Source organism: Akebia trifoliata, chromosome 7 (genome assembly GCF_017979445.1).
Source record: "Akebia trifoliata isolate Shusen 1 chromosome 7, ASM1797944v1, whole genome shotgun sequence".
Lineage (NCBI taxonomy): Eukaryota > Viridiplantae > Streptophyta > Magnoliopsida > Ranunculales > Lardizabalaceae > Akebia > Akebia trifoliata.
In genome coordinates this window covers 23,372,230-23,396,707 of record NC_141381.1, presented here as the reverse complement: position 1 = coordinate 23,396,707, position 24,478 = coordinate 23,372,230, and the positions used below count along the sequence as shown (strand labels likewise).

The 24,478-nt window shown below is 36.4% G+C and overlaps 1 protein-coding gene across 2 annotated transcripts; it reads left to right on the top strand.

Annotated features, from left to right (window-relative positions):
• The first annotated feature begins 4,770 nt into the window (after positions 1–4,770).
• Positions 4,771–12,024, top strand: LOC147398444 (catalytic/ hydrolase). Of its 2 annotated transcripts, none has more exons than XM_086447641.1 (10): positions 4,771–5,022; positions 5,125–5,196; positions 8,308–8,387; positions 8,902–9,001; positions 9,104–9,157; positions 9,652–9,729; positions 10,329–10,426; positions 10,517–10,571; positions 11,307–11,428; positions 11,672–12,024. In XM_086447641.1, the coding sequence occupies exons 1-10, from the start codon at positions 4,813–4,815 to the stop codon at positions 11,826–11,828; spliced, it is 1,026 nt and encodes a 341-aa protein (XP_086303767.1). In that variant the 5' UTR covers positions 4,771–4,812; the 3' UTR covers positions 11,829–12,024. The 2 variants fall into 2 exon arrangements, with proteins under 2 accessions (XP_086303767.1, XP_086303766.1); XM_086447640.1 differs by having other exon boundaries at positions 4,775–5,022; positions 10,514–10,571.
• Positions 12,025–24,478: the final 12,454 nt, after the last annotated feature.

The following is a 24,478-nucleotide window of genomic DNA, read 5'->3' as shown; positions in this document are numbered from 1 at the left end:
GATCCACAAATATATATTTTATTCTACAACTTATACCTCATATGGTGGCTTCACCTGTCCATAAAGTTGTTACTGAAGAAGAGACAATAATCCAACTAGAACTCATTCTTCAAGCAGTGGATGTCTTAGCTCCACAATGACTCATTCTCATTAGAAGATCTACCCAAAAGCACAGATCTATTATTACAGATGATTACGAGGTGTACTTTCAAGAGGGAGATGTTATGAATTATGATGTATGTGATCCTTCAACATTTAAAGAACTCATGGGCTCAAATAAATCCCAACTCTGGTAGGAGTCAATGAAAAAAGATTTGAGGTATATAGAAATGAATGAAGTACAAGAACTAACGATACTTCTAGAAGATTGTAAGATAATAGAATGTAAATGGGTTTTCAAAACGAAAAGAGATTCAAACGATAAGGTTGAGAGATTTAAAATAAGGCTTATGCCAAAGGGCTTCAGGCAAAAGCCAGGTATTGACTTAAATGAAACTTATTCCCCAATTTCTTTTAAGGATACTAAGGAATATCTTGGCAATAATGATATAATATAATTTAGAGTTACATCAAATGGATGTAAAAACTACATTTCTGAATAGTGAACTAGAATATGAGATTTACATGGCACAACCTGATAGTTTAAAAATTGATAAAAAGATGCATCTTGTCTGTAAGTTGAAAATATTAATTTATGCCTTGAAATAAATATTAAGATGGTGATATTTAAAATTTGATCAAGTGGTGACTCGATATGGTTTTAAATAAAATGTCATTTATAAGTACATATATTTCTAGACAAGTAATGGTCAATTCATCATTCTTGTGCTCTATGTTGATGATATATTACTAACAAACAATGATATTCATTTATTGTATGACACAAAGACTTTTTTGTCAAAAATTTTTGACTTAAAAGATATGAGGAATGTTCAATATGTTCTAAGGATTAAAATTCATAGAGATAAACAAACTGAGTTTTTGATTTGTCACAAAGAGTATACATTGAAAAGGTGATCAAGAGATTTGGTATGGATAAATGTACTCCTGATAAAGCTCTTATGATAAAAGGAAATATATTCAATCAAGATTAGTGTTTCACGAGAAAGATTGAGAAGATGGAGGTAGATACATCAGAGTATGTCTCAACAATCGATAGTTTTATATATGTAATGATTTGCATCCGATCCGATATCAGTTATATCTATCGTTGGTATGTTTAGGAGATATCAGTAGAATCCTAGTATTGTTCATTGAAAAACAGTAAAGAAAATACTCTGATATTTGCAAAAAGCAAAATACTTTATGTTAATATACAAAAAATCGAGTGAGCTTTAAGTTATTGGTTATTCTGATATGGATCATGTTAGATGTCGTGATAATTTAACGTCTATTTTAGGTTATATTTTTATGCTTGCTTGTGGAGCTATCTCATGGAGAAGCTCAAAATAGACTATCCTAATAGATTTGATCATGTATTCAAAGTTCATTAGGTGTTACGAAGCAACCCGTCAAGTAATTTGGTTGAACAATTTTATCGGTGAATTAAAGATTATAGATTTCATTCATAGACCTATTGTTGTTTATTATGATAACAAGGCTGCTACTAATTTTGCAAAGAATGAAAGGGTGACTAGAAGTATCAAGTACACCAAAATAAAGTACCTTTTAGTATGTGAAAAGGTTCATGAAGGGTTGATTGAGATTGTTAATATAATTTTAAGCAATATGATACCTGACCCTCGCACAAAAAGCTTTCTACCAAAGGTTTTTAAAAAACATGTAACTCGTTTGGGAGTTATCATGTCTTTTGATCATGTTATTTAAGTACTGAGTTTCTTTTATGCTTTATTTATACTTTTGATAGATTATTTATTGATGTTTTAAGTAACTGATCATGATTAGTCATTATTTATGCATTATTGTGTACACCTGTTATTATTACCTATGAGTAGATGTACTCGTAAAGTGTTGAAAATACTTGAGTTAGACGTGACTTGGCATCACGTTGATGAAGCATTCATTTTAGATAGAAAGGTAATAAAATATCACATGGCTGATTGCTAGTAAAATATCAGAATGACATATGATGAGTGTGAAGCTAAATACCTAGGAAATATATATACAAACTACATTGAGGGACGTACATTTCCCTAGTATTACAAAGAGAATTTACGTAAAGATAAACTCCTAAATTCATCGGTAGTACTAGTTTTGAGACTATGAAATTGTCTTGGGGCCGACAAATAAGTATTTTGTTATATCCATAATCCATTATTAGTGGTATTGCTAAATGAATATGATAGTTAAAGATTATTTGAATTATTTTGAACAATTGATTTTTAAAAGAATGTACTCGATTGTTCAAAATGTAATAATATAGAGAGTTGTTTTATAAAAAAAATGTATATGTGAAAGTCAAGTGGGAGATTGTTGGAATATTATATACTCATGAAAATAAGTTTGTGACTTTTTCATATATACAATTTTATAAATATTAGATTGTAATTGTTCAAAACATGAGGGTACAATTGAGAATCATGTATGTGGTCTGGTATTAACTCCCAACAACAAATATGATAGGAAATGATATCCACCCAATACTAGAATTCTACGATGGTAGAAAATCTAGTATTCCTCTTTATAAGTAGGTGATCGTCCCCCCTCTACATATAATTCTATTAGTGAGATAGAGGCTCCCATCGCCAAGGTTTAGGCAGAATCGAGGTAGTATGTCTATTCTTCGTAGATCAAGATCGAAGCATCGTTTGCCAATTATTGGAAAAGTGGTTCTAGGTATTTTATATTTATCATTTATTTTTTGTTTATGATTTTGTTCAAGATCAAATCCTAGATCTATGCTTATTTAGATGAACTTTACAACAATATTCAGACCGGACAACAACAACTTGCCTATTTGTAGATCTTCACAAAGAAATGAGAAGGGTTCTAATATACAATTGTTATCTTTTGGCAATTTATGAACGAATAACAAATTTTGAGTTATTTGTGGTTCATATAAAATATTATGAAGTTGAAAGGATGACTTATCAATGTGAAAATCGAAGAACCAATATTATCAATTCGCAAACCTAATCCATTACCAACTTTGATTGTATCATGCCCAAAATAGTTGGAATGGAGACGAAGGTTAAAAAGATTTGGGGCCAAACAGTGTGTTGCAGTTGAATTTAGATACCAATTTACATCATGATAAATATCATTTGTAGCAGAATGTGCTTGAGGCTGTTTGGTAGACAGTTCTTCTTGAAATGCTTCATTGAAGCGTTGATAATAACGAAGTATCATGTGACCAACACGGTTGAACACTTGACAAATCGGTTGAGGAAGAAGATATGAACCCGATGAGGACTGAGAATCAACATGCTAAAAGTGGTATTGATGACGTCCTCGTCCATGATTGCATCTTTGTCTTTTTGATGATTGAAAACCATCACGAAAACCTCTGATGGAGCTTGGACCATGACCATGAGAGAATCCAAGGGATCTTTGTGCTACATTAACTACAGGAGAGATGTCGGTAGAGACATCTTGGGTAGCACGGATCTCTTCAGTAAGCAAAAGTCTATGAAGTTATGTTGTGGTAACAACCCTTGTAAAGGTTGAAATTAAGATCCTAAAAGGACCGTATTCTAGAGGAAGACCTTCAGAAATATATAACATCAGATCATCATCGTGAATTGGTTTTGCCGCATTCACAAGTTGATGAGCCAATGTCTTGGCTTGTTGAAAATACTTGGTAATAGAGTCATTTCCCTTTTTAAGGGTCTATAACTCAAGACGAAGTTGCATGATATAGGAGGGAGAGTGCGGGCAAATGCATTTTCAAGGGTATCCCATACATCTTTTGAGGTATTAAGGCCAACAACTTGAATATGAGTCTCCTCTATGAGTGAGGATAAAAGCTAACTTAGCAAAAACTGATCTTGTTTCTAACAAATAACATATGCTGGGTTGATTTTGGATATTGATTCAATGCTTGTACAGAGAAAGTTTGCATGATTTCCTCAAGAGAAAATTGGTAGGGGTAAGTTTGGTTGGAAGGAAGGGAGTGCGATTCCATGGGGAGAGAACATAGTTTAGGTATGTATTGTTAGTATTGGAATTTAGAGGGTTGAATTTGAAAACTCTTTAACATTCAATGAGTTTAAACCATAAGTAAAAATCCAATCCCAACTTTATGTTTTATGCTTTATGCTTTAAACAATCACTATAGTCATCAACTCAAAATCATCACTTGAATAAATAGTCACTTCCTCTTTTATTGTAGAGGCTGGATTAGGGCCTTGAAACTTTATCCCCAATAGTCATCAACTCAAAATCATCACTTGAATAAGGATAACATGAATAAAAAAAAGAATCGTGATAATTTGACTACTCCACGTGTCAAACTCAATCTACTACCTTGACGTGACAAATTCGAGAATAGTAGATCTGCACTCCTCGGGATACAAGACTGCACTTCCCCATAAAAATGTGTATCTCGAGGGAACTATGTATCCTGAGGATCGCAGATCTACAGGTCCAAACTTGTCACGTCAGGTAGTTGATTGAGTATGCCAGAGCCTTGTCAAAAGGTCCGAAAATGGTTAGGATGTAACTGGATCTGGCTTGGACGTAAAGTTTTATTTCCTTTGGCAAACCCGGCCCGGTCCTATATTTAGATGGGTGGGCTTGGATCTAGACTTTTAGCCTAAAAACCCGGCCCAGCCCGGTCCATTGACAGCCCTATCCAGGACAGAAGGCCACCGAACCAGAACCCCACTCTACCAAAGTACCTGTATTCAATCAATGGCAGTGAGATTGAAACCTCTTCTCTCTGTTTCGAATCCTTTCTATTCTTCTTCTACTTATTCTTCAAAACCTCTGGCTTCGTTCTTGAAGAGACCTCAATTTCGTAGCTCCGCAACAAAATCAGAGACGATGATGGACCAGAAAACATCATCTTCTCCTCTAAAAGTCATCGATTCTCATTTGCATGTCTGGGCATCTCCCGAACAAGTAAGTAAAAAAAAAAAAAAAAAAAAAAAAAAAAAGAACCAAAACTTGAAGCTCAAAACCCTAATCTGATTTCTTTCATGATTTCGAAATTATCCGTTTCAGGCTGCAAATGAGTTCCCGTATTCTCCCGGAAATGAACCAACCTTACCTGGAACTGTCGATTTCTTGCTAAAGGTAAGGATTTTAGGTCTACCTGTGTTATTAGGGTTTACTAGCGTAACTTAGTAAACTCCAATTATCAAGAGGGAGACCCTTATCATCAAATATTTCAAAGGGAAAATTACTTAACGGACCCCTCTGTAATTTAACAATTCAGTTAGTGAACTTTCTAAATGCCACTCACATTAAAAAAAAAAATGTTCTGAAGTACCCATAGTACCCTTTCTCACCTCTTCTACCTTACCTGAGTTTTTCAATTGTGATTGTTATCCATTCCAACAATTTTGATACCAAAAGCAGAACGATATTCTCATAATTTTGAAGATTTGTTCGTAACTTTTAATCTGAGCATCCGTTTTGCTATTATTATATATGCATTTTTGGTATTTTGTGAAGATGTATCCAATGCCAAGCTCAATACTTGAAAAAACTGCAAGCGACGAGCTTATCGCTTGGTGAGGTGTCGAGCTTGTCATTTGATACATCTTTTCGAAATACCTGAAATGCATACATAATCATAGAATCAAAAGTTATGAATAAATCTTCAAAATTGTTATTATTTGTCATTAATCATTACAAATCGCAGGAATAGATTGAAACTTATGTCTAAATATTCAAAATTGTGAGTATATCATCCTCCATTCATTGTTCGCTATCAAATCCTAGGAATGGAATCATGGATCGTAGTCGTTGTTGTATAACTCAGGTAAGGTAAAAAAGATGAGAAAGTGGATTTTGGGTACTTTATAATTTTTCTTAAGGTGAGGGGGCATTTAGGTAGAAAAAGTTTACTAACTTGGTTATTAAGTTACCATCCAAGAATTAGGGGCTATTTATAAGGAGACCTTATGTTAGGATTCATTAAGTAATTTCCCTTATTTCAAGATTGTATTTTAAAAACCTCGTGGAGTTGACCTGAAACTCGTCCTTGATTCGGCCATAAACTCATTTGAACCAACTCCCCGAGTCAACGTGGAAACTCGACCAAGACAACTTGGAAATGCTCCAAATTGGATTGGAATAGCGATCAAGTTATGGGGTTATATTTAATGTTTTTCGACAACAAAAATAAACGTAATTCTTAATTTTATGAATATTAAAAATTATCTTTGAACATTGAATACTATATTTATTTGCTTTGTCAGATTCAATTTGAGTTTTTAAGTTTTAAAACTATGCTTTAAGTTTTGTTTATGAAACATGACTTGTTGCTTGAAGATTGGCATAGCATGGTGTCATGGCCATTTTGAAGAGGTCATTGACCTTGATCTTGTTGGCCTGGAGTTCTCTTATTTTTTTTAAGCAATCATATACTAAGATTAAGAAAAAAGAATTTCAAAACGAACGGGAAGCTTCGATGGAGGTCAAGGGGACCTACCAATGAAGAACCGTTGGCACATAAATGAACCAGAGAAGCAAACAAAGGATCATCAAATCCTCTAGGGCCTATTTCTCCCGACCCTAGAACACTAAAAAAAATGCAAGACACGCTAGTCCAAAGGGTTACTATACAAGCAAGGAATGAAAATGAAGTATTCATAGAAAGTCTCTTTGAACTCCTCTCGATTCCTTATAAGGAAAGTATATGGAGGAAACCTTTCAACTTTGTTATCAACTTACCAAAAAAAACTCCTCTCGGTTCCTAGACCAAAGGATCAAGAGGGCTTTGAGGTCCATTATACTCATCATCACCTTATTTTCCTTACCCTGTAAGTCTTTGGAATTCATTTGTCTCTAAACATACCAATAAGCAACAAAGGAAGGGGCCTTTAAAGGATCCTACCCTATCATTGAAACCATTGCAAGACCAACTAGAAACAAAGCTGAAATAGAGAAAGGAAGAATCCAGTACATATCAAACAATATAGTGGCATCAAGTTTTGATGTTTCCTTCTAAACTTGGGGCTGCTTGCTCGACCTTCCTCATGGCCAAAGTTCATTTTTGGTGACCTTGGAGGGGTCATTGTGGGTACTAATGGCATAAGGTATACTATTAAGACAGTTCTAATATGGGAGACTGACACAACAAGTCCATTGACCCTAGAGGCCTATGATATTGCTTGTGTATGCTCGCAGTATGTCACTATGTGAATGCCATGTCTCTTGCGTATGTGGGGTTCCAATGGACGTGTTTGCTATCATGGGGCCATCATGGATTGTGTGTGCCTTATTTTGAGAAGTTTAGTTTTCTTGGGTGAGTTGCTTATCCTCACATGACATGGTAAGATGATATTGAGGTGGTGATGTGCATGTCATGGATGACACTTGGCACTGTGATAAACGAAATAACAAAGATGACAAAAAAAAAAAAAAATCACACAAAAACACAAGGATTTACGTGGTTCAGCAGTGTGCCTACGTCCACGGATCAGAACAAGAACAATCACTATTTTCTCATAAATTTACAGCCTTAGAGATCTCTATTTATAAAGCTTGAAGTTGCTAAAACGCATTTATCTCCCCAAAACAGAAACCCCCCCAAAATTGAAAACCTTTAAGAAAATATTACATGTTTGCCCTTTTTGTACCCCTAAAAAGTTTGGGCCCGGCCTAGGCATTGCCCCTTGCACCCCCACAACTCTGCGTTTCGCAACAAAATACAAGACATCTCATACACAACAGGCACAATAGCTTGGCTGAGTCTCTGATGCGCACTATATGATATCGGTTGCCTTCTATACCCAAGGATTGTGTTTTGGGTGTGGGGAATCTCAGTTTTGATGTGTGTGAGTTATGTATGAGCATCAAGGCACGATTTTGGATAGCAGAACACTTGGGGGGCTTTTAGGCTTGCATTGGCCCTGATGGGCTTAGTCTCTGATGTGCCTTATATGATATCGGTTGCCTTCTATACCCAAGAATTATGTTTTAGGTTCAGGGAATCTCAGTTTTGATGTGTGAGTTATGTATGAGCATCAAGTCATGATTTTGGATAGCAGAATACTTGGGTTGATTTTAGGCTTGCACTAGTCCCAATTGGCTGTTGCACTGCACGGTACCTCCACTCTGAAAGTTATAGATTGTGACTTCACTGAGTTAATTATTGGTATGTTGCATGCAAAAACCTTTTTCCCTTCTGCTTGAAATATCAATAAGTTTTCCTATCTTTTTTCTTTGTTTTTGAAGTGTATGGGAGAAGCAGGAGTAGATGGAGCTTTGATTGTACAACCAATTAATCATAAGTTTGACCATTCTTTAGTGACGAGGTAAGTTAAAATCACAGTGCTATTTATGCTTCCACTTACAAGGTACTGTTGTCTTATTTTAATTTTACTATTACAAGGAAAGAAGACCACAATATGATTTAGTTTGAACTTAGAGAAAATTTTCAGTGTTCCGTCCGAGGTATGAAAATGATGTGACTTGCACTCTGTACCGTCCATCTGGAAACAACACTAATCTGGGTCATTCAAGCAACAAACAACCTCTTGAATACCATGGCCCTAGATCGGACTTAACCAAGGATGTACCAAAAACTAAAAATAGAAGCTTAATATGGCCTACAAATTGAATGTAGATAAGACCAACCTTGGGGTGTCCGAAGGTCACATCTACATTATGGGGAATTGAGAACATTATACATTTTTCTCTTTAAAGTGCTTTCTGATAAACTACATTTCTTTTTTTACTTGAATTTAAAATATTTGAGTTATTATCATTATCACCATCTAGATTTGGAGGGGCCTTGCATTACTCAAAAAATTTCTCTTTGTTTGATAGTGTCTTGAAGAAGTATCCATCAAAATTTGTTGGTTGTTGTCTTGCAAATCCTGCAGAAGATGGAAGTGGGATTAAGCAGCTCGAAGATCTCATTTTGAAGGTTATTGAGATCACTAGATGCTATCATATCCCTTCTCTTCTCTTTCTGTCTCTCACATACGGACAAAACTCATTTTGAAACGAAATTTTTCTCTTACACTAGGATGGGTATCGTGCTGTTCGCTTCAATCCATACTTGTGGTCTTCCGGTCAAAAGGTACACTTTATTCTTCTTTATGGCAGTTTGCTAACTTTATATGGGATCCTTATTCCTTATCGGATTCATTTGTCAAAGTAAATTTCAAAATGGGGTGACTTCATTAAGGTTTACTTTCTCATAGATCAACAAAAACCCTCACATGTAGTCCTTTATTGTATATATTTTGAATATTTTATTTGCGAAATCTGCTGTTGATTTGGAGGAAACATTTTTTTTTTCCATGCTAATTACGTTAAGGAAGTGTGAAAGGTGATTATGCCAGACATTTGTTGATCTCTGCTAAAGTTCGCTTTAGAGGATTCGCTCAATTGATCCCCTCAATAGTCAAAACAGGTCAAATTTGACATGGAAGATCACCTTTGTCAGATCCATCAATTTATGGGTCCAGACCTCTTTATCTGTATGGAAGATATGTGGAAAGAGTGACGGCAGAATATTTTGCTTTTTCATTCTATCATGATGCAAGTATGTATATTCTTTTATCTTTGTAGATGACTAATGAAATTGGGAAGGCTTTGTTCTCTAAAGCAGGAGAACTTGGAGCACCAGTGGGATTCATGTGTATGAAGGTATTTTCGTAAATAAAACTATGTTTTTCTTTGATCGTCTGTTGTACTTAAAGCCATTCAATTATGACTTGGTAGCTGTTTTCTCCAGCTTATCTATATAATAAAACACAACAGTAGGTCCCACTTTATTTGTCTCGAGATTTATATCCCTCAAACAACGTATTTCTAGGACAGGTTTTACCTCTTATTTTCTCCCTCTTCCCAAAAATACCTTTTAACTTTATTCTCTTTCTTCTTCTCCTCTTTTCCAATAGGACCCTTCCAACTTTATTGTCTTTTCTCCCCCCCACCCTCTTTCTTAATAATACCTCTCCAACTTTATTATTTTTTCTCTTTTACCCCTTTAACTCCAAAGATTTTTCAATAATACCCCTCCAACTTTATTGTCTTTCCTCTTCTACCCCCTTAACTACGGGCATGGGCAAACTCTAGTCTATCTACAGGACGATGTTGTATTCGGTCATTATCGTTGTACTATTACTACTACTTCGCTTCCATTTAAATTGGATTGTTATATTATTTCAACTGCTACAAATACCATAAGTCTTATAAGTCATGTTGTTATTATGATTACTCATTCAGAAGAATATGATTTGCAGGGTCTCAATTTGCATATTTCAGAAATTGAGGAGCTGTGCTCAGATTTTCCATCAACAGTTGTAATACTCGATCATGTTGGTTTCTGCAAACCACCAACGTGAGCTACCTTGCAACATTGTGAATTGGTTTTGCATGTTTTCTAATTATTATTTATAAGTGAAGACTAATGCATCTTTTATAATAGAAGCAACGAGGAAAATGAGGCCTTCTCTATGCTTCTAAAGCTGTCCAGATTCCCACAGGTAATGATGCTTTGGATCTTGTGTTAATTGAACACTAGAAGGTGGCATGTGCAAAACACGCGTCTCAGAAGGGTTTATTTGTAATTTAAAACATTAATTAAAGGGTGGTTTTGAAGATTACATAGTAAAAAAGATATTTTTTTTTAATTTTAAAACTAACCAACATGATTTTAGGGACGTGGGATTGCAATTTTCTTATGTTTTGACCAAAATGGCCTTGATTATAATTAGTTTGTATGTTGGGGGTACTTTTGAAATCCAAATTTTGGTGTCAAACCACTTCTACTCTGCCTTCTCTCATTATAATAGTAAACATGGCTTAAAATTTTTGGTGTCAAACCACGATAGTTAAGATTTCCCTTCCAGTAGCCTGGGACTTGATCTACGTAAAAAATTAGCCATACATGTATCCATTGTTCCATATTTCATGGCCGTAAAGCTCAAACCAATTTGACGCCCCTCACAGTTGGGTATCTGGGCTCTTTGAAATGGGTATTGAGTTCATACCCCAAACTTCTGTTTTCAGTTTTTTAACTAATAAATTTCATTGCCATGAACTTCCTGTAAAGGATTTGCTACCCACAGGCGAGTGCCAATGTCCAAAACCTTGTGGGCTTTATACACTTTGTTTGAACACATCAATATGCATACTTGTCAATTCGTCGTTAATAATTTGTTCCTGCATGTAATCAATTGAATGTTTGCAAACTGATGAATGATTTTGATTTGAGACAGGTTTATGTGAAGTTCAGTGCCTTATTCCGCGTGTCACGGGAGCCATTTCCATACGAGGATACACGTCATCTTCTTTCCCAACTTGTCTCTGCCTATGGTGCTAACCGTGTTATGTGGGGCAGGTTAGTTTGCACTTTTTTTTGTTATGATTTGGTCAATGTTAGAGACTGTTTTCAAACTGATGACATGCCTCTCGTGATATGTGTGATTGGGGGGGGGGGGCAGGGAGTGGTTAGGGGGAGGAGGAGGGGTCTCTAATGAACAAAATGTAGGGGGGAATGTCTAAATCACCTTTTTTTGGGAGGGGTAGGAAAGAGAAAAAATGGATTTCACCGTTTTTCATTTTCATCGGTATGTAATTGCAGTGATTTCCCATATGTCGTTCCCGAATGTGGATATAAGGGAGGAAAAGAAGCAGTGGTTCATGTTGCTGGTAAAGTGCCCTTCCAATCTTCTGACTTGGAGTGGATCATGGGGAGAACTCTGATGGAGCTGTTTCAAGATTCATGGATTGCTTCTTAATAATAAGCTTATCAACATGAGCTGTAAGTTATATAGTTTGGGGTTCTGTACTTAATTGTATTTGCCTATAGGACATAATTCTCGCATTAGAAGTTTTTGTATGACAGAAATGCGTGTAAGACACCATCCATGAGAACTAGATCGGACAAGGCAATCATCTAGTAATGTTGTTAAAATTACAAAAATCCTTTTTATCCTCTCAATGTTATAATATGTTATAATGAGATAAGAGTATGATGCAAAGCTAATTTGATGAAATTAGGGTTGTCAATGGATTGAATCAGACCCGAAATCCGATCCATTTCGATCCAATAACTCTGGAACAATGATTTGGACTCCGATAAGGATTCAATCGGATAAGGTTTTCGATCCAGTATGTTATTGAATTGGATCTGGATAAATCATGCTCATAATATGTCAGAAATTATATATTTGTTAAGATATATGAAGTTTACTTAAATTTTATATGTAAAATTGGATTTGACCTGATTTGGACCCAGCCCGATTGTTAATGGATCAGATTTGGATCTTAATATTGACATTCGAGTAAAAACCTAATCTGTTAAGGGTCTGATTTGATACTTACGGATCAATCCCAGATCTGATCCGATCCAATCCTTATTGGGTCAGTGCAAAATTGACCTTGATCCATTGACAGCCCTAGTTGAAATTACACCCAAAAAAAAAAAAAAAAACTGCAAAAAGATTACATTATAATCTATCCTATAAAATTAGATTATCTATTTTTAAAGAATCGGGCTGGAGTAACATTGAAATGGACATCGTTTGAGATATTGATGTGCACAAAACCATAGATGTTCTTGATAAATAAACATGTATAATCTATACACACATCCACATCAGCAATGTCCCAAACGATGTCAATTTCAATGTTACTTTAGCATTTTTCATTTTAAAATTAATTATTTAAACTAATTATAAAAATGAATCTTACATAAATCCTAATTTTTTTTTTCAAATATACAGGGAGACTTAACTGTTGCATTTTTATTACAAAAACTCCCTTGTGTTATGACAACTGTAGGTAACCGTACTTTATGATGTTTGTTACTACCAAACCTTACTTTATCAAGTTTGTTTGCCAGCAAACCTTTCAGCGTGGATCCACGTCACACAATTCAAATTGATGGTGTTAATTTGTTACTTAACATATTACATTAATTTGTGGCATCAAAATCGTGAGAGGATGCCATGATGCCACGGGGTTAGAAAGGACAAAATTCTAAAACTTATGAGCAAAAATATCCAAAATATATTAATTTTCCCGGTGAATTTTAATTTTAAATTTGAGAGCTCATTAGCCATCCATTTTCAACACCTTCAATCAAGCTTAAAAATAATTCTTTTTAAAATTTTGTTCTTTCGGATATGAGTTTTTCCCTGAAAACTAGAAGTCTACGGTGTTGGATTGTCAATTTAATAATTCATGTAGACCCAATGACCCTCGATAAGATTTGAAATCTTACTAAGTGAGTCATGCTAGCCTAATTCATAAAGTAAGGTTTGTTCATCACAGTGTTACCTTGGCTTTGTTAGAACTCCGAAGATTCATCAGAACGTTATCCCTTGGCTTTGAGGACATGTAGTACTACCCCATACGATGGGAGATGGATTTTAGGTTATACTTGGTAAGGAATTTGGAAGGGGAGATACCCATCCTCTGCACTACCTCCACCAATTTGTAACAGTTACTAGACATTTTCCTTGAAGCCCTATTGATGTGGCTTAGGACCTCCCTGATATAGGGAGGCAGTGGAAAATGTAGGCCAACCAAAATCTGACCTACATATACCACTATTTCCCCAGGATGACGGTAGTTGAAGTCCTCATCGGGTCTGATTTCTACATCCTTAGGGATGTATTAAGTTTTGCAAAGGGAGGTGTGAAAGCGCCCTCGATCCGCGGGGTGTGCGGATCCGCTTTTGACCTTAGAGGCTTGGGAGTCGCCACCTAGTTATTACGGTCTAGGAACCGAATACTGACTTTAAGCGGATAAAAAACTAATCTACTAAAGAAAAACTGAATCCGGGGATCACATTACGGGGTTGGAAGGTGTTAGGCACCAACCCTGTCCGGCCAATGCCGGTCTCTGCTTATCCCAAATAAGATTACATTGCTAATGTAGACACCCAAATTTGAGCGGGCCCTCGACGCAAAGTGCCCCAAAAATAGCAAAAATCGGAATGGGCTCCGAAGCCCAAACCTACCAAAATTCCAATAAATTTTGTCATCTTATTTTTAATAAACGGCCCAAGGCCTTTCACGTGGCCCACGGATTAAATCCCTTACCATCCTTCTAAACCCAACTCAACTCAATCCAACATAAGTCCAAATCCATTATCCAAGCCTATTCAACTCGACCCAAATCCATTCCTATTCAACCAACAACCTAAGCCCAACCAAACACTCTACCCAAGCCCAAATCATTCAACCCAAACCCAATTCTCTACCCAAGCCCAACATCACAACCAATCACCTAATATGACACATGTCATTACCCCCTTCCACCTCCCTCATCCAATCAACCAACCAACTCCATTACTTCCCTCCAAAAATTAATTCAACCCATAACCCTACCCTAACCTATCCTATCCATTCTCTCAAATCAAACACTTATAACCTATCACCCTCCCCTAATCTACCCCCATCATTCCCTACAAAATCCATCTCTACAACCTAAACCTACACCTATCCTCTCAAATCAAACACCCATCATTTCATATCAACTCATCTCAACCCCTCACTTCCACCCACTTTTACACATGTCATCATCTCCCTCACCCTCCCAAAATATCATCAACCACCTCATTAAATCATCCATTCTCTTAAACCAAACACCATTTAATCACAACTACTACCTTAAACTCACATCACCAAACACTCAACCCAAATGGGTTGGGTTGGATCCAAACCATTTGGGTCAAAACTCACCCATTTAACCTTCTTACACAAATACCCCTCAAACCCCATCAATTTACACATACCCTTCTCTTAAACCCCACACCATTCTACCACTTCTCATTATTTCATCCAACTCTACCCCTTAAAATAACTCACAACCTCTATAAAAACCCCATCACTCTCAACTCTCAATCCTAATGAAAAATCCCACATCCAACCCTCAAAAAGATAAAAAAGAAATCACTCTCTCAACCTTTCTCTCTTAACCCACTCTACTACCTACCCTCAACTCATCTCACAACTCTCAACTCTCAACCTCCTCTCAAACAAATCAAGCAAAGAAAAAGAAGTCAAGGAAAGTCAAAGGAAGTCAAGGAAGGTCAAGGTGGGTTTGACAAAAGGAACACCCCCCTCAACTCCCCTCTTCTACTCTCCCTTTCTCTACACATTTGCACACACCACCATGGTCTAAATCACAAAAGGGCCCCTTCTTCATAAGGGTGCCCTCAATGATTTGAACCGATATCGAAAGTCCCTCATGCTTGAGGACATACATCTAATTATTTTCCGATTTTTCTTTTCTTTTTATTTAAGAAAAACCGAATCCGAGGTTACCACATTATGTGGATGGAGTAGGGTGCCTAACACCTTCCCTACTCCATAAATGGACCCCCTTACCTTTGAATCAAAGGTTGGACCATGCACCTTATCCTACGAGAGTCATCAAAAAATGTCAAAATGACATTTTTTCAAAAATACAAATTCGGGTGACCATTCACACCCATTTCCGAAAATGAATGGTGGCGACTCCAAAACACCCCAAAGTGGAGGGATGTTTTAAAAATATTTAAAATCCCTTGTCCACAGCTAACAATAAAACCTAGATAGAAAAATAACATAAATTTTACCTTTGATACGCAAAGATCTTGTTCCCTCAGATCCGACAAAAATTACTCCTTGTACCGTACTCCTTTCTTCGTTCTGTCTCCGGATCTGATTTTTGATCTCCGAGATAAGGTATCTCTTTCTTGGATCTGGATTCTTCGAATTCGTTATGAATTTTGGGGTGTTTTTGAAGGGTTTCTACGTGTTTTTCAAGCTAAAATTGAAGTATGGGTGTTAGGTAAGGAGTTGGGGCTTCAAAATTAGGATTTGTGGGAGGCTTTTTGACTTACTTCTCTTAGGGTTTATGATTTGATACGAAAATAGGGTGTGGAGGCTCCTATTTATAGATTTTTTTAAGGGTTGATTTAGATAGAATTAGTGTTTAATTAGAATTCTTTTAGTTAGAGTTGTATTTTAGTTAGAATTATTTTAGGTAGAGTTGTATTTTAATTAAAATTATTTTAGGAAGAATTATATTTTAGTTAGAACTCTATTAAATAGAGCTATTATTTAATTAGAACTCTATTAGGATTTTGACTTTTGGTCTTATTTGATTGACTTTAAGATTTTGACTTTAGTCTTACTTGATTGACTTTAATTTTGACTTTAGTCTTAATTAATTGACTTTAGTCTTACTTGTTTGACTTTAATACCTTGACTTTAGTTTTGCTTGATTGACTTTAATTTTTTGGAAAACCCCCCTCTATTATATCTTTAATTCTTTGGACCCCCAAATGGAAGGGATCCTTGAATAAATATCTTGGCAACTTTCAACAATTTTACCTGAGAGTCTGATTGATCAATTTCTTTAGTTTAAAATTTTAAATTAATTTTATTAATGTTTCAATTTAATTATTTAATTTTTTATTTATTAATTTCAAAATTTTTAATTATGAAAATTATAAAATTACCATTTTGCCCCTGGAGAGGACTTTTCGCGTTTTAAGTCGGTTTTTAATGTTCTAAGATGTTTTAGAATCGATTTTTCGTAAGGAATTCAATGGAAATATTGGTTTGTGTCATTTATGAAGTTTTTGTGTGAAATGATCGTGAACTTTATGAGGGGCATTTTCGTAATTTTGTTGAATTCTGTGAAAATTGGTAAAATAATTTCTTTGATTTCGATTTGTTATTTTATGTGTTTGAATGGGTTTTCCTAAGCGTAACGTAGGCTCTAGGGATATTTTAAGGTTAGGGGTATTTTGGTAATTTGATAATTTTTTAGTGATTTTTATCGTGAAGCTTCTTTTTGTCTAAAAAATGATGATTTCTAAGCTTTTGGGGTTATATTTTCCTAGCGTAGTATGGTTTCTACAGTTTTGCCAGTTCGATATACCTCACCGGATTTCTGAAACATTTCTGGTAACAAAATAAAGCAATGGAAATAACATCCATCATTGGGAATCATTGCGATCGGGTTGACGAGTTGATTAATCAGGCGGATGCAAAAATGGGGTGTCTACAAGGTGACGGTGCTAACAATATTAGACATTGTAAAAAGAAAAAAAATAGAGAAAATGATTGTTACCTCTAAAATAAAATCAAAGGAGGATTGTGTTGCAAAAGATAGAGCCTGAGAGCTTCAAGGTTTGGAAAATGAAGTAAAGAAAGGGCCCTCAAATCCCTAATTCCCCTGTATTTATAACATACAATTGTGAGTAGCAAGGCACAATTAATTGGGACACACGTCAGATTAGAAGATGATAAAGCCCAATTAATTGCGTTGTTCAAAAAACGAAATGGCAGTGCATAATTATGAGGTGATTAGAAGCGAAGTGATGCAACGATGGTAAAATAAGAATTGATTGACATTTAATGACGTTTGAACACTCGTTTCTCGAGACAATGCTTGAGGATTAGCTTCTTCTCCAGAGCGGGTAATTGTAGAGGGTAATTTAGTAGAAGCATCTGGACTCTACACATGTCCAGCTGTTTAACTACTTGGAGGCCAGAACTGATTGATTTCCTCCCAAATACTACCTAGGACACTCAACTCGTATAAAGGGTAGAGCTTGAGTGTTAGCTCTACCTAGTATATAGATTGAGCAAGGTAGACTTTTGAGCAGACTCCGAATCAACTTAGATCTCAGACTTTAAGGGAAGATCCCGAGATTCAGGGGAATTGATGATGGATTCCAGAGAAACTTTCCCTTCTCAGTATCTTTTCCTAAAGGTAAAGAATCTTCGCTGGAGATTCCTTATTCGAAGAAATCCCTGAGAAAAAACTGTAAATAAAAGAAAAGAGTCAGAAGGAAGGCGGTCAAAAAATCAAAGGGTGCTTTACAAATCAATTACATAAGTGATTTTATCACCAGAGAGATTTTGGAAGGTACCACAACGATATCAACATCGTAGGATAGAGAGGGACATGAGGCGAACATAAGGAGTTGAGTTGTAAGAGGTAACATAAATTTGCCTCTGCAATAACTGTAAAGGTTAAAATTAATATTAGAAATGTAGCGTAAATAAGGTGAATATTGGTCACATAACAAATTTAATGCATATCTTGAGGCTTCGATTGGAATATTTTGGCTTAGATTTGAATAGTTGATTGAAAATCCCTTTATTGGGGGGAGATTGACTCATTCCATTAAGATTTAGTTTTATTTTTGTATCTAAACAAGGAGAGCTACTATGTAGAAGATGGAGGCTCTTGGGAAGAGGAAAAATGGTAGAGGAGGTTAGGTTTTGTAGATCTTGTAATGGCTTAAAGAATAAAGGAATGACTTTTCGGAACCCGGGGACGTAATTTAATTTTAAGACGAACGTATCTTGTCTTTTTCTTCTTTCTCCTTCCCTTCACTTTGATTAATTTTTGTTGTTGTGATTTTTGATCATTTGTGTGCGTCAAGAATCATGAAGATCGATTGTTAGGGGTAAATATCTAGGAATTGACGGCATCTGAGATTTTACCTCTATAAATTGGCGTTGTTTATGAGAAACAATTTTGAAAACACTAATGAAAACCACAATGGTGGGATTTGGATCAAGACACTATGAAGAATAATTGGGATGTCCATCAATGGAAATTGCCCCCAAAGTCAATCCTGGCAAGTTAGAGTTTTCATTTTGATCCTAACGAGGAACATATTTTATTTTTCCGATTGGATCTTTTGATCATGATGGGCAAATCTTTATTTTAATTGTGATTAGATCTTTTGATCGGATTTTTCTCATCAAGTTGCAAGAAATGGTTAAATCAAAGGTTTTAATGTTCTTGTGCAAGTAAGGTGATTTTGCTGGTTCATGTTGTTTGTTTTATTCACTAACTATAGGAAATAAGTGAAAGCGCCCTCGATCCGCGGGGTGCGCGGATCCGCTTTTGACCCTTGAGGTTTGGGAGTCGCCACCTAGTTATTGTGGTCTAGGAACCAAACTGACTCTAAAATGGATAAAAACTAATCTACTATAGAAATCTGAATCCGGGGATCATGTTACGGGGTTGGAAGGTGTTAGGCACCAACCCCGCCCGGCCAATGCCGGTCTCTACTTATCCCAAATAAATCTACATCGCTAATGACAAACCTAGATTAAAAAATAATAAAAAAGCTTACCTTTGATCTGCAAAAGTGCTATTCCCTCAGATCTGGTGAAAACGACTCCTTGTATCGTATTCCTTACTTCGTTCTATCTCCGGATCTGATTTCTGATCTCCGAGGTAAGATATCTCCTTCTTGGATTGGGGTGCTTCAAATTTATTGTAGATTTTTGGGATGTTTTTGAGAGGTTTTTGGGTGTTTTTTAGGCTAAAATCGGAGTAGGGGTGTTAGGGAAGGAGTTGGGACTCAAAAATTAGGGTTTTGGGGAGGTTATGGAGGCTTCTTCACCTACTTTTTCTAGGATTTTTTCTTTGATACGAAAATAGGGTGTGGAGGCTCCTATTTATAAAGTTTTTTAGGAGAATTAGGATTTCATTAGGGTTTCTTTTAGGCTTTCAATTAGGGTTTAGACTTTGGTCTCATGAGATGGACTTAGTCTTTAGGGTTTTAATTTAGGGTTTTGACTTTTAGTCTTATGAAATTGACTTGATTAGTTTAGATTAGGGTTTTGATTTAGGGTTTTGACTTTTAGTCTTATGAGATTGACTTGATTAGTGTTTTGATTTAGGGTTTTGACTTTAGTCTTATGATATTGACTTTAGTCTTTCTTGGTTGACTTTAATGTTTTGACTTTAGCCTTACTTGACTTTAGTCTTACTTGATTGACCTTAATGTTTCTTTTTTACATTTTTTAATGATTTATTTATTAATTTCAAAATTTTTAATTATTAAAGTTGTAAAATTATCGTTTTGCCATCGGATAGGATTTTTTACGTTTTAAGTCGTTTTTCAATGTTTCAGGATGTTTTGGAATCAGTTTTTCGTAAGGAATTCAATGGGAATGTTGGTTTTTGTCGTTTATGAAATTTTTTGTGTGACATGATCGTGAATTTTATGAGGGGTATTTTCGTAATTTTGTCGAATTTTGTGAAAATTGGTGAAATGATTTATTTGGTTTCGATTTGTTGTTTTATGTGTTTGAATGGATTTTCCTAAGCGTAATGTAGGCTCTAGGGTTGTTTTGATGTTAGGGGTATTTTGATAATTTGGTCATTTTTAGTGATTTTTATCGTGAAGCTTCTTTTTGGTCTGCAAGATGATGATTTCTATGTTTCTGGGGTCGTATTTTCCTAGCGTAGCGTGGTTTCTAAGTTTTGTCAGTTCGAGATACCTCATCCGAATTTCTGAAACATATCTGGTAACAAAATAAAGCATTGGAATAGACATCCATCATTGGGAACTTTTGCGATCGGGTTGACGAGTTGATTAATCAGGCGGATGCAAAAATGGGTGTCTACAGATGCCCCTCTTTGGCAGAGGGTTGAAGCAAACTAGATAGCAAATCTATTTTGGTAGAAAGTGCGATATCCGAATGCCAAAGCTAGTGACAGTTCATTTTGCAGCCTGATTTAGCAATTCGTCGGGGTGTTTGGATCCTTGTGGGTCAAACTCTCCCCGAACTAAAAGGTTGTCAGGTCCTCGAGCGAGAGCTCTCACTGATGGCGTCAGATCCTTGAATTTTAAAGAATTCTCCCTAACTAAAAGAACAAGTGTGCAAGTGTGTGCACTGTGTGAAACTGAGTAAAATCTGAGCATAAACTAAGCATAACTGAGCATAAATTGAGCATAAAAAAATTGAATGTCTTACTTTACCTACCCTGGGTGAAAGAGTAATAAACAATTTTTTTTGGAAAGTTTTACTCTACCTACTCGGGGTGAAAGAGTAATGAACTATTTTTTCTAGGAGTCCTACTCTACATACTCGGGGTGAAAGAGTAATGGACTTATTTTCTGGGAGTTCTATTCTACCTACTCGGGGTGAAAGAATAATGAACTACTTTTTCTGGGAGTCCTACTCTACCTACTCGGGGTGAAAGAGTAATGGACTTATTTTCTGGGAGTTCTACTCTACCTACTCGGGGTGAAAGAGTAATGAACTACTTTTTCTGGGAGTCCTACTCTACCTACTCGGGGTGAAAGAGTAATGGACTAATTTTCTGGAGTTCTACTCTACATACTCGGGGTGAAAGAGTAATAGACTTATTTTCTGGGAGTTTTACTCTACCTACTCGGGGTGAAAGAGTAATGAACTATTTTCGGGAGTTCTACTCTACCTACTCGGGGTGAAAGAGTAATGAACTATTTTCGGGAGTTCTACTCTACCTACTCGGGATGAAAGAGTAATGGACTTATTTTCTGGGAGTTCTACTCTACCTACTCGGGGTGAAAGAGTAATGAACTACTTTTTCTAGGAGTCCTACTCTACCTACTCGGGGTGAAAGAGTAATGGACTAATTTTCTGGAGTTCTACTCTACATACTCGGGGTGAAAGAGTAATGAACTATCTAAGTATAATCTGAGAAAACCCTCGGCGATATCTGACTAAGCATAATCCGAGAAAGCCCTCGGTGGCAACTGGCTGAGCATAATCCGAGCAAACCCTCGGCGGCATCTGGCTGAGCATAATCTGAGCAAACCCTCGATGACATCTGGTTGAGCATAGTTCGAGCAAACCCTCGGCGGCATCTGAACATAGTTCCGAGAAAGCCCTCGACGGCATCTGAGCATAATTCCGAGAAAACCCTTGGCGGTATCTGAGCATAATTCCGAGAAAGCCCTCGGCGGCAACTGAGCATAATCCAAGATAACCCTTGGCGGCAACTGAGCAAAATCCAAGATAACCCTTGGCGGAGACTGAGCAAAATCCAAGATAACCCTTGGCGGCAACTGAGCAAAATCCAAGATAACCCTTGGCGGAAATTGAGCAAAATCCAAGATAACCCTTGGCGGCAACTGAGCAAAATCCAAGATAACCCTTGGTGGAGACTAAGCAAAATCCAAGATAACCCTTGGCGGCAACTGAGCAAAATCCAAGTTAACCCTTGGCGGAAACTGAGCAAAATCCAAGATAACCCTTGGCGGCAACTGAGCAGAATCCAAGATAACCCTTGGCGGCAACTGAGTAAAATCCAAGATAACCCTTGGCGGCAACTGAGCAAAATCCAAGATAACCCTTGGCGGAGACTAAGCAAAATCCAAGATAACCCTTGGCGGAAACTGAGCAAAATCCAAGATAACCCTTGGCGGCAACTGAGCAAAATCCAAGTTAACCCTTGGCGGCAACTGAGCAGAATCCAAGTTAACCCTTGGCGGCAACTGAGCAAAATTGACGAAGGAATGAAGGACTTTTGGGAAAGAATGAATGAATTTGGAAAAGACTGATCAGAGTGAATTGGATAAATCTGGAAGATACTGAATCTGGAAGAGAAATGATTAATTCCAAGAATGATTGAATCTGGAAAAGAATCTGGAGAACGAAAGATTGCCATATCTCCTATGTGAGATCCAAAATGCTTTTATTTGAACCTCAATGATTTATCAAAAAGTTTTATGAATTTAAAGCCTGAGTTTTTATTTCTTTTGAACCTCGGAAGTTTTTCGAAAAACTGTTATCAAGAGAGTAACCTTAAGTTTGGAGTTCTCTTCATCTTTTAGGATTAACATTGCTCAAAAACAAAATGCCCCTAGTTTAACAATGTACGTAGCATTGAACACATCATTAAAAAAATGCCCCTAGTATAAGGGAGGAACTTACATATTTAGAGGAAAAAGAAAAATGCCCCTTGTATGAAGGTTTGAAATATTTGATTACCACAAGCGCAATAAAGATCCAACTTTTAATTTTGATTAACTTTATTGAAGATTTTGAGTCAAGCTCAAGAGAACAAAATATTTTCTTTTGAGACTCATCATAGAATTCACCCTTCTCTCCATTGGTTCACTTCGGGAAGTAAGAATTTTCAGATCGATCGTAGACAAGATACTTGTGACTTCTGAATCTATGCCTGGTTTAAGCTGAGTATTGAATTTGATTATTCGGATTTTTGATGTTTCAGCTCGAACCGCTCTCAGCTTGGGATTTTCTTCTATTTTTCTTTGTTGCTCTAGCTTTTGCCTAGATCGCCTTTTCAGGTTTTCAATCTAGCGAGCTTGCTCTAACTTTTGCCTAGATCGCCTTTTCAGGTTTTCGATCTAACGAGCTTTTTCTTTTTTTCTTGGCTCTGATTGTTGCCAAAGTTGTCCTTTCAGATTTTCAACCTTGCGAGCTTACCTTAATTTTTGCCTAAGTCGCCCTTTTCGGATTTTCAACTTAGCAGGCTTTATCAATTTTTTTTTATCTCCTCTGAACTTCTAGAATTACTGTCTGATCACGCTCTGCTACCCCTCCTTGACCTTTTCACACGGTACTTAGGAGGACTTTTATAGGTAGGCTTGGGACTAGGCATAAAATGAAAGGGATTTTGAGGCTCAAAAACCCAAATGCCCCTTGTGTGGCATTTCATTTAAAAATTTTCTTGAATTTTCTTCCCCATTTTGGATGATATTTTTTTTGCATTTTTTTTTATAGATTTTTTCTTCATCAGGGAATCTATTTTTTATTTTGATGTGGTCGGGCTTGAAGTAACTTCTCAGGTTGCCTACGTACCCCAAATTTTTGGGATCAGACCAAAACGTAGTTCGGATTTTCCCTCCCCTAGGTTAGGTGATCGGGCTGAGAAAGAAAAAGGCATCATTTTTTTTTTTTTTGAAAAGGCTGCAAAGGGCTGAGAAAGGAGATAATGAACTGGGTAGCAGGAAAATTGATTCGGCCAAAGATGACCTCCTTAAATGTAGTACCATTTGATCCGGTCAAGGTTGGTTGACTCTGGTAGTTCACTTCCATCATGATCTTGAAGTCTGACGACTTTTCCAGACAATATTTCCTTAATGAATGAATTTCTCCAATTGGGTTCAGACTTTCTCTTATAGTCGAGGAGGAGTGTTCAATTTTCTTTGAAGTCTGATAGTTAAATCATTGACTTGTAAATGATGAGATTTGACCTTTTTGTCAAATGCACGGGTGACTCTTCTTAGATAAGCTTGCACATGGTACAGGGCTTTAACTCGTTTTCTTCGATCAAGTTTAATTCTTCATGCTGCTGACGAACCCAATCTGTTTCTAACAAATGATTTTCCAACAAGACCCTGAGAGACGAAATTTTCATTTCAACTGGCAAGACTGCTTCCATGCCATACACTAAAGAGTAGGGAGTAGCTCCAGTAGAGGATCGAATTGAAGTTCGATATGTCCATAGCGTGAATGATAATTTTTCTGGCCAATCTCGATGTGATTGACACAATTTTCCTGATGATAGTCTTGAGACTCTTACTAACTGTTTCAATCGTTCCATTGATCTGAGGACGGTAGGGGGATGATTTGTGCTTCCGGATCTTCAACTTTAAACATAGAGTAATGATTTATAC

Excerpts from the sequence above, each read along its gene's own strand:
- LOC147398444 (XM_086447640.1), top strand. The coding sequence starts at position 4,813 with ATGGCAGTGAGATTGAAACCTCTTCTCTCTGTTTCGAATCCTTTCTAT. Across the intron at positions 5,023-5,124 it reads TCTGGGCATCTCCCGAACAA|GCTGCAAATGAGTTCCCGTA; the intron begins GTAAGTAAAAAA and ends TATCCGTTTCAG. Across the intron at positions 9,002-9,103 it reads TCGAAGATCTCATTTTGAAG|GATGGGTATCGTGCTGTTCG; the intron begins GTTATTGAGATC and ends CTCTTACACTAG.